Source organism: Triticum urartu, chromosome 6A (genome assembly GCF_056163025.1).
Source record: "Triticum urartu cultivar PI428250 chromosome 6A, HENAU_Tu73, whole genome shotgun sequence".
Classification (NCBI taxonomy): Eukaryota; Viridiplantae; Streptophyta; class Magnoliopsida; order Poales; family Poaceae; genus Triticum; species Triticum urartu.
The window spans coordinates 172,681,579-172,695,701 of record NC_141878.1 but is presented as its reverse complement, the minus strand read 5'-3'; the positions used below and the strand labels follow the sequence as shown (position 1 = coordinate 172,695,701).

General features: G+C 45.6%; 1 protein-coding gene across 4 annotated transcripts; it reads left to right on the top strand.

The window, feature by feature from the left end:
- Positions 1-6,936: 6,936 nt before the first annotated feature.
- On the top strand, positions 6,937-13,998 carry LOC125517582 (protein STRUBBELIG-RECEPTOR FAMILY 8-like). 4 transcript variants are annotated; one of them, XM_048682789.2, is made up of 17 exons: positions 6,938-7,407; positions 7,887-8,034; positions 8,135-8,206; positions 8,314-8,379; positions 8,483-8,554; positions 8,641-8,712; positions 9,323-9,394; positions 9,482-9,547; positions 9,628-9,693; positions 9,811-10,187; positions 10,482-10,741; positions 11,248-11,519; positions 11,824-11,965; positions 12,400-12,539; positions 12,606-12,762; positions 13,248-13,395; positions 13,473-13,998. In XM_048682789.2, exons 1-17 carry the CDS (start codon positions 7,299-7,301, stop codon positions 13,619-13,621), a joined length of 2,388 nt encoding a protein of 795 aa, XP_048538746.2. In that variant the 5' UTR covers positions 6,938-7,298; the 3' UTR covers positions 13,622-13,998. The 4 variants fall into 4 exon arrangements, with proteins under 4 accessions (XP_087383418.1, XP_048538746.2, XP_087383417.1 ...); XM_048682791.2 differs by having other exon boundaries at positions 6,940-7,407; positions 13,469-13,998; XM_087527292.1 differs by having other exon boundaries at positions 6,937-7,407; positions 13,251-13,625.
- The last annotated feature ends 125 nt before the right edge of the window (positions 13,999-14,123 follow it).

The following is a 14,123-nucleotide window of genomic DNA, read 5'->3' as shown; positions in this document are numbered from 1 at the left end:
ACTTAGAGGCATAACCGCATTGAAAGCAATGTCGCAAGTGAGGTAATCTTCGCAAACAACCCATGTAATACAATAGGGGAAAAGATACATAGTTGGCTTACAATCACCACTTCACACAATTACATGAATAAAGCATTACATCATCCAAATACACTCAAGGTCCGACTACGGAACCAAAATTAAAGAAGAACCCCAAATGCGACAAAGGTCCCCGATCGACCCCAACTGGGCTCCACTACTGATCAACTAGAACGAAGCAACACAAAGGACAAGATCTTCAACGAGCTCCTCCTTGAGCTTGGTTGCGTCACCTGCTCTGTTCAACGGCACCTGCAAGCTGGTTTTGGAAGTATCTGTGAGCCACAAGAACTCAGCAATCTGGCACCCTCGCGATCAAGACTATTTAAGCTTATGGGTAAGGTAAAGGTATGAGGTGGAGCTGCAGCAAGCGACTAGCATATATGGTGGCTAACATACGCAAAAGGGAGCGAGAAGAGAAGGCAAAGCACAATCGATAAAATTATGATCAAGAAGTGATCCTAGAACAACCTACGTCGAGCATAACTCCAACACCGTGTTCACTTCCCGGACTCCGCCGGAAAGAGACCATCACGGTTACACACGCTATTGATATATTTTAAATTAAGGTTAACTTCAGGTTTTCTACAACCGGACGTTAACAAATTCCCATCTGCCCATAACCATGGGCATGGCTTTCGAAAGTTCAAATCCCTGCAGGGGTGTCCCAACTTAGCCCATGACAAGCTCTCACGGTCAACGAAGGAATAGACCTCCTCCCGAGACATTCCGATCAGACTCAGTATCCCGGTACAACAAGACATCCTCGACAATGGTAAAACAAGACTAGCAAGACCGCCCGATGCGCCGACATCCTGATAGGACCTGCACATATCTCGTTTTCAGGGCAACACCGGATGAACACTACGTACAGCTAAAACCAGCCCTCAAGTTTCCCCAAGGTGGCGCCGCAAGTGGCTCTAGTTTGGACCAACACTTAGAAAAGCACTGGCCCGAGGGGGGGTTAAAATAAAGATGACCCTCGGGATGCGCGACTCCCAAGGGAAAAAGGCTAGGTGGCGAATGGTAAAACCAAGGTTGGGCCTTGCTGGAGGAGTTTTATTCAAAGCGAACTGTCAAGGGGTTCCCATTATAACCCAACCGCGTGAGGAACGCAAAATCCGGGAACATAACACCGATATGACGGAAACTAGGGCGGCAATAGTGGAACAAAACACCAGGCATAAGGCCGAGCCTTCCACCCTTTACCAAGTATATAGATGCATTAATTAAATAAGATATATAGTGATATCCCAACAAGTAAACATGCTCCAACAAGGAACAACATCTCCATGTTCCAACAAGGAACAAACTTCAATCTTCACCTGCAACTAACAACGCTATAAGAGGGGCTGAGTAAAGCGGTAACATAGCCAAACAACGGTTTGCTAGGACAAGGTGGGTTAGAGGCTTGGTTCAACAATATAGGAGGCATGATAAGCAAGTGGTAGGTATCGCAGCATAGGCATAGCAAAAGAGCGAGCAACTAGCAAGCAAAGATAGAAGTGATTTCGAGGGTATGGTCATCTTGCCTGAAATACCGCAAGGAAGAGGAACGAGTCCATGAAGAAGACAAACGGACGTAGTCGAACGGGTCCTCACAAACACGATGTTATCGGAACCAACCCGAAGAAGCAACACCGGAAAGAAGCAAACAACATAGTAAACAACCACCACATAAGCATGGCATGATGCACAACCAAGTATGATGCATGTCCGGTTTAAATATGCATGGCATGGCAAAGTGCACAAGCAACCCTACAAATTAAGTGGAGCTCAATATGCAACGAGTTGCATGTTGACGGAACACCACATCAATTGTTTAGTTCTCTCTCGTTAGGTACTCAACAATATTAAATGTTGTGTAAACATGGCAAGAGGTGAAGCATAACAAAACTATATCATCTAAACAATTTAAATGGGGCCGGACATAACAAACAACAAATCCGGTAAATGCCCATATGCGTTAGTAAATTAATGCAAACAACAATTTAAACCATATTAATGTTGTTAACATGATGCGGATGGCATGTTCAAGTTTATGCAATTTTATTAAAAGTTGACAAGAGCATTAAGAAGCATTTGTCATCATGGCGGAAACAAAAGAGGTGCCATGGCAACGATAACGGAAAACGGGATAACGGAAAACGGTGCCACGACAACATTCCGGTTCCCGGTAACTCGATTGAGATACCGATGCAAAGGAGAAGTGTGCGGATGCGTGCAAAAGATGGTGGGGCGCTCCCGGATTCCGGGTGTCCCACGAGTTGGAGACAAGGAAACGAGTGACAATTTGAATAGGGTGCAAAACACGAGCATCTCAAGCATCGCAAACATACGTTCACGGACGTCGCCTCGAGGTTATACCTTTGAAGCATGCGGTATTGCGGCGGTTTGAGTTCGTAGTGGAAGTAGTGGTACTCGCGGATCGTAGTGGAAGTAGAGGTTCACGAGTCGAAGAGGAAGTAGACGTTCATGAGGTCGTCGTGGAAAGTAGCGGTTCACGCGACGGGAGTTGAACTTGACGTTTGCGTTACACGGGTCTTCGGCGACGGTCGTCGTACATGGTTCGGAGTGGTACTTGCATCTTCGGACTTGTCGGTCTCGTCATCTCGAAGGGGTGCTAGACGGTCTTCGCGATTCCGAAGGCGACGGTAGAGGTACAAACGTTCTCACGGTACTTGGGTCGTCGTGGAACTTGGCGCTTGCGGTATTGATAGCTCGAAGGGGTACTTGGCGGGTCCGAGGTCTCCGGCCGTAGTGGTTCTTGATGATACGGGTAGTCGAACTTGACGAAAAACGGGTCTCCTCGGGGACTTGATGCATCCGAATTCTTCGAGTTTGTAGTGGTACTTGGCGTTCTGGTTCGGTGGTGAAGCATGTACTTGGCAGCAAAACAGAGACGAGCAAGAGAAGGAGGGACGACGCGGTGGAGGCAAGATCGCTGGACGAGGTCGAGGTACGGAGCAGGGCGCCGAGTGGCACGACACGGTGCAGCTCGAGCACGAGAAGAAGCAGAGGAGGCCCGATGAGGAAGGGGCTTTCTGGCTTGGAGGCTCTGGTGGCCGGCGCCATGACGACTGGGGCCAGCGGCCTACGCCGAGAGCAGCAAGGAGAAGGCCGGGATGGGCAGTGCTTGACGTCGGTGGGCGGCGTCCTCACCGGAGTGGGGAAGGCGGCGACACTGGTGGGAGAAGGAGGCGGGGGTGCGGGCTCGCGCATGCTGATGGCCCCGTGGGCGCAACGGCGGCGAGGAGGCCGACGTGGCTCCGACCTGGTTCCCTGGATCGAAGGAGGAGGGAGGATGAGGGGAGCCGGAGGGAGATCGAGAGGGGGTTCGAGCAGCCGGGGATGGGGATCGGACTGCGAGGGAAAGATGGGGTCGGGCACGAGAGAGAGAGATCGAGGGAAGGAGGAGGTCGAGCGAGGGAGATGGCTTCTGGCGGCGGTGAGGGAACGAGGGAACGAGCAATCGAGGGGAGTGGGGTTCAGTCGGGCCTAGGGTTGCAGGCACTAGTGGGAGGCGGCTGGGCCTAGCAGGCCATGAAGCAGGAGGGGCCGGCCTAGCTAATGGGCTTGTGGGGAACGATGGCCTGGGTGGGCCAGCTTGGTGGGAGGCCCAAATGGCCAGCAGTGCATGCTCTCTCTCTCTCTCATGTTTCCTTTTGCAGAAAAGAAAAGAGAGAAAAAAAAGAGGTTAGGAAAAGATTTATGCATGGGGTAATTTCTCCCGGTCTCATAAAAATGAGCTTAAACCCAGAAAAATGGAGTGGGCAAGAATGCAAGATCTAAATTCAAAATCATTTGAATTTAATCCAAAAGGTTTGAACAAGGGCTAGGAAATGAAGATGTCCAAAAATGTTCGGATTTTTGGGAAAGCTCCGAAAATGACGAAAGAATTTACGGACTAAGTTCGAGGCCAAGGGTTGTGATAACAAAGCCATTAGGATTTGCAAGTGTGTTATAGTGAATTTAAAATTAAAGAAATATTGAATATATCTCCCTACTATCGGGAGGATATGTTATAAAGAGAATCACCATGTGAATTCCCTTGATTTAAATGGATCAAAGATCCATGCAATTTTATTTAAGTGAGTTTTAAAACGGGTTGCATGATGACATGATGCAATGCACATGATGCAAAGATGAATGCAAAGAACCAAACAAAACACACGACGAAACCTTGGAAACCCTGGAAGGCAACTGAAGCTCCGGTCTTGGGGCGTCACACCCTTGGAGGAGGGGCCAAGTCTACGCCCCAGCCCTCCCCTTGCCTCCTATAAATAGTGGGGGGAGGGAGGGAGGTGCTGGACACACAAAATCCCACGGGCCGGCGTCATCCCTACCTCTCCCAAAACTCTGTTTTCTCCTTAGATTGGTTCCAGCAGCGTTTGGTGAAGCCCTGTTGGGCTTGCACTACCACCATCTCCACCATGCCATCATGCTGGTTGAGATCCCATCTACTTCTCCTCTCTTGCTTGCTGGATCAATAAGGAGGAGACGTCATCGAGCCACACGTGTGCTGAACGCGGGGGTGTTATCCGTTCGACGCTATATTGGATTGGATTGTGATTGGATCTCGAAGATTATGACTACATCAACCGCGTTATATATGCTTCCACTCTCGGTCTATAAGGGTATGTAGACACACTCCCCTCTCGTTGTTATGCATCTTCTAGATTAGATCTTGGGTGTTTCGTAGGAATTTTTTGATTTTCATGCAACACTCCCCATCAAATACGTGTATTCGTCAATATTTTTTGTCATGGAAGGCCACTTCCATGACATCAAATATTTTTTATCGGGACAAAATGTCACATAAGTGTCTTTTCTTGTAGTGTATGTTCGGTATATGTGGACATGACCTGAAACACCTTTCAGACAATAATTAATAGCGGGATATAGCCACCCATGTTAGTTCCCACATAGAGACAAAAATCTTTGTCAAGAAAGCCTATTGTTTCCGTGTACAGTTCCTGATGCTTCATGATACATTTACAAAGCCCGATGCGGAATAGTATTTTCGTGATCAACACATTGGTCACTGTACCTGTTATCCTTGCCATCGATTTTGTTTCTTTTTTCTCCTTTTCATATTCTTGTATCACTGTGATCATTATCACTGTGTCCGGCCATATCTTAATGGATAATACCGAGTGGTCCTAGAGAGTATCTCTCCATCGTTGGAGGAGCAAATCCTGGTTTTGAATCATCGTGAACCTTGACATATTTCTTCTCGCATACCCGTAATTTAACTTTCTGATCTCTGCCCGCTCAACGGCCATCACTTCAACTGTACCCCATTGATTTGTGAAAGATTTGAGGCTACGTTGCATTCTCTGCCCAATATTTAATATGAAATGTTCCTCGATGCACGTCCAATACTTTCTGCCATTAATCCTTCCCGATGATCACATCAAGAGAGATATCTTGCCATGCCCAGACAACCGCAACGTCCTCATCGAGCTTAAAGCTGCTTCCTTGAATTGTCTTCTTCTTTGACGAGTTGGTGGCGTCGAGTTGACCAAATTTCGTATTGTGGGCCGACTCATGATCCAAAAGTGGCAATGATGCACCCTCAAGATCGTTTGCCACGGAATCACCAATCATATTATTCATAAATGATTCCTCTTATAGGGTCAATCCCCCCAAATTCAGAAAATCATCGCTAAATCACAAACATTACACATTTGCCAACAATTTTGCATAATCACCTCACACTCAATCGAACGAAAACCTAAAAATACAAGGTAAATGATTGCTCTTTTGACCTCATAGTCGTTGCTGATCCGGTGCGCGACTGGGAATCCACCCTTGTTTCGCCAGCTGCAAGGAGGAAGCAAGGAGGGGCAAAGGCACCATTGTTTCCCTTCCCTTTCTTCTTCCGTGGGCCCCTTCGCTGAGACCATTGTGGCCCTGACGGAGGGAGGCTGCTGCCTCCAGGTGGCCACATAGGCACCTCCGGTCCGTACTATTCGTCTACAGGGTCGAGGTCGATCGTGGAAAATGCAGGAGGTGTAGGAGACACGACCGTTGAAGTCTCCGGATCCGACTTCAAAACGATGGGATTAGACACTCAGGTCGAGGAGGCGGCCATGGTGTCATTGGCGGGGACCGGGGACGGCGTGAAGCGTTCAACGATGACGCTACGACGAAGAAGAGGAAGCGGCAATGTGGGTTGGAAAAGCAACATGAAGGGGAAATGTCTTTCGTGCCAATCTGTTTTTCAGATGGAGTGCACTCCAAATACACCCCCACAATTGTCAGATATAGAGTTTCAAGGATGAAATGGCGACTCTACTATGACCTTTTTAATCAATTTTATCGTATTATTGGTTATATGACAATTCTGTTTTTTCTATTTTGAAAAACATATGACGACATTGCTAAAGTTGTTATTATACTGCTTAGGTGAATGCGGAAAGATAGCCACGGTCTTGTGTAGACCGGGACTAGTCCTGGCCATGGGAAGCCCAACCCGAAAATGCCCGACCCGGCCCGACGTTGCTCCCGGGCTGGGCTCGGGCCTAGATTTTGAGCTCGACGGCCGGGCCCGCGCCTATCGTTTTTGCATTTTTTGAAGGGGCCGGCCCAAGGCCTGGCAGGCTTTTACGTGTTTGGGCCGGACTTGGTCCCAAAAAACAGGTCCGATGGCCGGGTCGGACCCGGGCCTTGGTTTTTTGCCTCGGGCCTGGCTAGGCCCGGCCCGAGGTTTGGCCAGGTATATCTGGCACCCATCATGCTGTTTTCATTTCTCCACCCTTCTCCTTCCCGCCCAATTCCACCGCCTCAAACCCCTCCACGCATCCCACCCCGTAACGGCCTACCACTCACGCGCCCGTCACGTGACCTGACCGCCTCTGTTCTCTTCCTCCTCTCTCTCTCTCTCTCTCTCTCTCTTCCTTCCTCTTCCCTCCCGAAGCACAGAAGCCTCCGGTCCATTTCAAAACCCTAAACCCTCGCCACCGAAGCGAGCGAATCCCCGCAGTTTCGCGGGCCTCTGCGGGCGATTCTTACCCGCTCCGGTCGCCCGGATTCTCCGATTCGCGCCCGCATTGCTCGGTCCGGCCGCGATCCCGCGGGAATCGTCGCGGATTTGGGCGAGGAGTTCGATTGAGCGGCGTCGCGCCCGGATCCCCTGAAGCTTCTAGAACATCCTATGCCGTGTGGCTACGGTGCGGTAGGATCCTCTAGCTCCGGCTTCGCTGGAACCTGCGCGGATGCGGGGCGCGCGTGGCGTCGGAGTGGCCGCGGCGCGTCATCTCCTCGCCGCGGTGGTGCTGTGGGCCGTGTTTTCCTCCGCCGCGTCGTTCACTGATCCCTCCGACGGTACGATTTCTCACCCATCACCCGTGGCGATCGACCTCTTACCCCGCGACGCCTCTACTCTGCGCGCGCGTGTGATTGCGGTCGCTGGTTCTCTGTGCCGTGCGCACACCTGTGGTCTGGTTTGTATAGCAGCGCGGGAGCCTTGCGCGCTGGTGGATTGATGCGCGTGTGTGCGTGCAAACTCTGGCTTGCGCGCGCTTCTGCTCGTGCCTGTACGCGCTCGCACAAACATTCAGATCTGGGGTCATTGGATATGGTTGCGTGATGGGCACATGTGTGTGTTAGTGCTTGGAAATAGCTTGTCTTACCGCATCGATGATGTACTTATGCAGTACAAAAAACGAGTGGGCATGTTTTTGTGCTTGTAAGCACCTCCCTTTGTGCAATGGCTGTGTGTGATGCTATCCTGCTGTCTGTCTGTATGTTGCTGCTTTCTAACAGGTTTACTGCTTTGTTACCGTTCTTTGGTTACCGTGCAGCAATCGGGATCTGGGCACTATATCGCGCACTGGAGTCACCATGGCAGCTTTCTGGGTGGACATCCATGGGTGGTGACCCCTGCGGTGGGGACGGGGAACGTGGATCGTGGCATGGGGTCTTTTGCAAGGACTCGTGTGTCGTGGCTATGTAATCCCCGTTCAATTCTTAATTTATCAATCAGTTTTGCCTGTAAATTTATAGGACTGTTTGTTTTATTTTTGCTTTTTTTTATGTTACTTCCATGCAGAAATATTAGTGGGCTTGGGGTTGGTGGCTGGCTTGGCCCAGAGCTGCTCAAACTCCACTCTTTAAAAGAGCTGTAAGCTTCCTTATACAAAATTTGTGCTATCTGTTAACCGATCATGATTCTGCAATTTCTGACACAATTTTTTTGGTTCCTGGTGCTTTGATGCCTCATGTTGGTAGGGATGTGAGCTTCAACAACATCGCTGGTGAAATCCCACCCACTTTGCCTCCAAATGTGGAATACTTGTATATTCTTCTTGTCCTTTTTGCCTACCCTCTTTAAGCTGGGTCGAATACATTTAAATATGGAATGTATATGATCTGACTATGGTATGGTGTTCTATTGCAGAAATTTGGCAGCTAACAAGTTTGAGGGAAATATACCACCATCACTACCATATTTGCACTCCCTGAAATATCTGTGAGTTGATTGTTTGGCAATTGGAGCACTTCCTTCTCAAAATTTGGTTGCAGAATCAACTGATTGATCTGTAATTTCGATTGCAGGAATCTCAGCTATAATAAGCTCTCTGGAATAGTTGGTGATGTTTTTGTTAACATGGAAAGCTTAGTTACAATGTATGGTTCCCATATCTTAATAAATGATTACTTCATCACTTCTGAAACATACATCTCTTGTGAAATAAATGAGCTATTCCGTTGCACTTTGACCTGCAACATGCTGGTTGCAGCCTATTGTGCATAGATTTGTAACCTGGAACATCTCCATTCAGTATACCACTAAATGAATCATCAGATATACTCCCTCCGTCCGAAAATACTTGTCATCAAAATGAATAAAAGGGGATGTATCTAGATGTATTTTAGTTCTAGATACATCTCTTTTTGTCCATTTTGATGACAAGTGTTTTCGGACGGAGGGAGTAGTATGCAACTGTCAGGTGAAATGCTTCGTGCGCATCAAGTTGTTATAAACTTCTTGCAGTTCTTTTTGTCCAAATATCTGTTCTAGAACAATCTTTCAGCTCATTTTTTATGCTAATAAAACCACATATTTTTAATCGCAATGGAACAAACACATGCACACACACATTTTGAAGCTAAAGTACTTTTTTTGCATCTTTCTTGCTCTGATCCACTATTTCTCAAAATTATTTTAGTCACAGATCTTTTAGTATTTTGACCTTTCTGTCACTTAGACTCATATTTGTTCCCTCAACTCTTTCAGGGACTTGTCATTCAACTCTTTCGATGGTGACCTGCCACGATCATTTAGTTCATTGAACAACCTTCACTATCTGTAATAATGATGTCCCTTCTGTGCTATTTCATGCACACACAGCTGTAGGAATTGTCTAATCAAAAGTTTCCTTGCATGGTTTTGCAGTTATTTACAGCATAATGAGTTTACCGGATCTGTGATTTTGTTAGCAGACCTTCCATTGGTAGCACTGTAAGAAATTTGATTGGGCTGCACTTATACTTTATTTGCCATCTTATCAATTAATGCTGATGATCATCAACTTCTTGCAGCAACATTGAGAATAATCACTTCAGCGGTTATGTGCCTGGAACTTTTGAGTTCATTTCTGAGTTGAGGTACTGAACTCTGTTATATATTGCCCACCTTGTCACCCTTGAGGATCTTGTGCGTATCTGTATGTCTGACTTCATATCTAGTACAATATGTGATTAACCTTCTGGTTAATATTCCAGGATTGATGGGAACCATTTTCAACCAGGTTTCAAACCTTCATCGTCCTCATTTTCTAGGACCATTCATTCACCTCCACCCCCACATCATCCTCGACCTCCATCTCCACCTCCACCTCCACCTTCACCAGCAGTCAAGCAGAACTCAAAACGCGGGCCAAAACCTCTGCAACCTTTTGTGAGCTATGCTTCTCTGCACAGTCCTAGCCACCATAGGAAGTCACACTCTCGAGTGACAGCTGCTGCAATAGCTAGCGTTGTTTGCACAATGTTTGCACTCTTCATTGTTGGATTGGTTCTGAAAAGCCGGAAAGGTGGTACATGTGGCCCAAAGAGCACTGCTGACAATATCAAGTCTTTACCAGCCAATTTGGAAGGAGGTAACACTGGCACTTTATTAGTTTCTTCAAACCAATTTATGCAGTGGTAGTTGATTGTCAATTGATCATACAAATATTTTTGTTTGTTTTGGTTATTCTTATCATTAATCTACTGTAAAATATGACAGTAATCATTGATCCTAAACCCTTGTACTTTTGAATGCTTATTCATGAAATGGCATATCAAATTCATCCACATACATATCGTTTTCAACTTCGCATACTGCATTGTAATGTTTTATTAAGCCAGACTTGCATTCTTCCATTTAATTAGAATTCATTTGTCAATTGCAGTCCCTAAAGCAAATGAGGTCCTGAACTCTTGGAGTTCTCTTATGAATGGCCATGATACTTCCTCTAGCAATAATGATAGCATTATACCTGGAAGAGTTCCCAAAAGGAAAAGTTGTGCTAAGACATCTAAAAATCTTGCACCTGCAAAACAGTTTCTGGCAGTTGACATTATGGCGGCTACCCGGAACTTCAATGAAGAATGCCTTATCGGTGAAGGTTTCACTGGCCGAGTTTACAGAGGTGATTTTCCTGATGGCCAGGTATCGTCTCTTATCATAAGAAACGTATCATTATCAACTTTCTACTCCCTCTGTCCCAAAATAAGTATTTCAGCCTTAGTACAACTTTGTACTGAAGTTAGTACAAAGTTGAGACACTTATTTTGGGACAGAGGGAGCATATTATTAATGTGTTATTCTAGAATAAGCTCTCAAGTCTAATTTCTGTAGCTTGTATTTTAGATTCCTAATAGTTGACTTCTTTATCTGGTTTTATTGACTAAACTAAATTGAACCGTTTCCTTTCCTCATCGACAAGACATCTCATCATGCAGTATTGAGGACCGTAGCTATGCTTATGCTTGTTGTCTTGATAAGGTCAATGTACAAGGAGCACACCATTCTTAGTCTCACATGTCACTTTTAAAACTGTGATTTTCTTTCAGCGGTTTATTAGATAGTCATTTCCTAAGTAGCGAAGGTATCAAATTTGTACGAGTCATTTGTTATGTATATTTTACGTCATGCATTTGTCATTGTACGCACAGCTGCTGGCTATCAAGAAGATCAACATGATAGATTTATCATTGTCAGAACAAGATGAGCTCATGGACATTCTCGGGAATATGTCCAGATTAAAGCACCCTAATATATCTTCGCTTGTGGGCTACTGTGTGGAGTTTGGGCATTGTGTGCTTTTATATGAGTATGCAGAAAATGGTTCTCTTGAAGATCTTCTGTTTTCAGCAGCCACAAGGTCGAGGGCTTTGTCATGGAAAGCTCGGATGAAGATTGCTCTTGGGGTTACCTATGCTCTAGAGTAAGTACATTCTGTCTCATTGGGTTCCCACCAAATCGTCTAATCAGTTTTATTTTATGCTGCAGAGTAATTAATTACACCTACCTCGTACTCCCTCTGTCCGAAAAAGCTTGTCCCAAGCTTGTCCCTCAAATGGATGTATCTAGCACTAACTTGATGCTAGATACATCCATTTGAGGGACAAGTTTTTTCGAACGGAGGGAGTATTATTTTTCGTACTTTAGTTGCACACATGCAAAATTATTAGACTTTTATACTGGAACTGGAATTTCTGGATTTTTATATCTATGTTAGCTCTCTGCAGATACATACATTTGATGTGCTCCCCTCCATTTGCCCATGGAAATATTAAAGCTACAAATATTTTACTTGACGCTCAGCTCATGCCCTACCTCAGTCACTGTGGGTTAGCGAAGTTCAGCCATTTTGTCAGCGCCACAAGAATGGTCAGTGCTCAGTAACCAAAGATAGTATTGCTACTTTATGATCTTTTCAAGAAAGCATGTTGATGCCGTTAATTTGCCTGATCATTTTGACGACACTTAAATGATCTGGATGCATTTTAGAACCTAAAACATAGAACTGCTCTATCTCTCTTTCTCTCAGATTAGAATTTTCTCATTCAGTGTCAAGCTAGACTACCGAACACTCGTACATGTAACATGTGGTAATCCTGAAGTTTTGGGGTGATATTTGCATAGGAGAGATTCCCCTCTAACCAATTGAAACCCGTTAATCTACCCATGTCCTTCCCATCCAAATATACACAATAGGCCGCAGCATCTGATTTATCCAGTTTGAATGATATACTGCACAGTCTGCACTATATAAAATAAAATTGATTTGTTGGCCATTTAACATGTCCTCATTCCGGAAGCAGGATTCAGAAGCCCTCAGTGGTGCTAAAGGCTATGCTGCTCCTGAGGCTAATGGTTCAGGAACAGATATAATCAAAGCTGATATTTACAGTTTTGGCGTGATATTGCTTGTGCTTTTGACTGGGCAAAAGGCTTTTGATAGGTATGTTATCACTTGCACTTGTGCTACTAGCAGTCTGGTTTGCTGAAAGTTTATTGTCTTCTTCAGTTCAAGAGGGCCGAATGATCAGTTTCTAGTTGATTGGGCATCTCCTCATCTCCATGACCTTAATTCTCTGGGAAGAATAACGGATCCAAGAATACGTGGCTCTATGCCACCTAAAGCTATTTCTGCATTAGGCAACATCATCTTGCTTTGCATCAAGGTAGTTTTCCATTCTCTTTTCTGGTACACTCTGTTCTGTAGTTTCTTATCCTTGCTGGCAGCTATCAAGGTGAAAACTCAAATACTGCCCATGCTGCTATGGCAAATTCTTAGAACATGTTAATAGAAAAGAAAGGCATTATAGCTGAAATGTCTAGAGCCACTACAATGTCTAATGCTCACTGCATTCACCAACTGTATTTCAGGACAATTTTCTACGAGCAGTACTCCCTCCTTTAGTTAAAGGAAGAGCTTTATTGTCTCCTGGACTCTTCATAAAAAATTGATGCACAGAGCCTTAAATATTTACAAAGTCACTAAGCATGTGCCAAATGGCACCCCAAAAGAAAAAAAGAAATAGAAACAAAAGATATTACATAGTAGACTGGACAACTGACAGCTCGAGTATTACATGATCTATTAATTGACCGCACCCGCACATCCATGTTTCGATCAGTACTTATGTTATTTCTTCCTTCAATGCAGCAGTCACCGGATTCCCGCCCGCTGATGAAAGTCATAACAGACAAATTAGTAAAGCTTGTCCAGAGCAACACGGTAAATAAGTTGGAGGCTGATGCTCAGGACCCCTCTTTCATAACAACCCGACCATATTTTGAGCCATCCTCCACCGGTAACTCACTTGATAGTGCAGCTTCTTTTTTATACTCTTCACATCGTAGTCTTAATTTGATTGCTGTGATCAGTCAGCCAGGGTGCAACTGAGAGCTGCATCTCCCAGTGACGAAGACATGCTCTTCTCAAATTTTGCCAGATGTTGTTATACTTTGTGTTGTCGAGGTAGCTCCGAGTATATGAAGCGTCACATCTCTTTACAATTTTCTGTCGATGCCAATTGACGACAGCCAAAACTGCTGCACTGAGACGTGCTGACTGCAGAAGACACTATGTGATGCTCGACTACGGGGGGAAGTAAGCAAAGTAAACTCTGCTCCCCTGCTTCACTCTGGTTGAAAAGTCATGCAAGCATGGCAATCAGTATTATTAGCGTTTTGTCTCATGTATTGCTTGGTTGGACTCAGTTTGGCTCACATGGGATGCTGCTAGGAGTGCTCTCGTAAGTAGTGATTCCAAGGGGCAGATCCACGTATACCCATTCTCCACTTATGTAGTTCTGTCCATATAACCCTTAAGTCTTGTAAATGTGTGGACAAGAATCTCGTTAGCCAGTCGACACTGGCCCCAAACACAGGATCTGATGTGGGCTGGTCCTGATCTTACAATGCTGCTGGGTTCACATGTCTTGATGTGATTGTTTTGTTTTGTATGGCATGCTCCAAATGATACGGTACAGTATGATCTGTCCAGGAATGCAATTAGATGCCCACTCTTTCTTACCTT

Coding starts and splice junctions, on each gene's coding strand:
- LOC125517582 (XM_048682789.2), top strand. CDS start 7,299: ATGCGGGGCGCGCGTGGCGTCGGAGTGGCCGCGGCGCGTCATCTCCTC. Junction 9,694..9,810: donor GAGTTCATTTCTGAGTTGAG/GTACTGAACTCT, acceptor TTAATATTCCAG/GATTGATGGGAACCATTTTC. Junction 11,520..11,823: donor GGGGTTACCTATGCTCTAGA/GTAAGTACATTC, acceptor AGCTCTCTGCAG/ATACATACATTTGATGTGCT.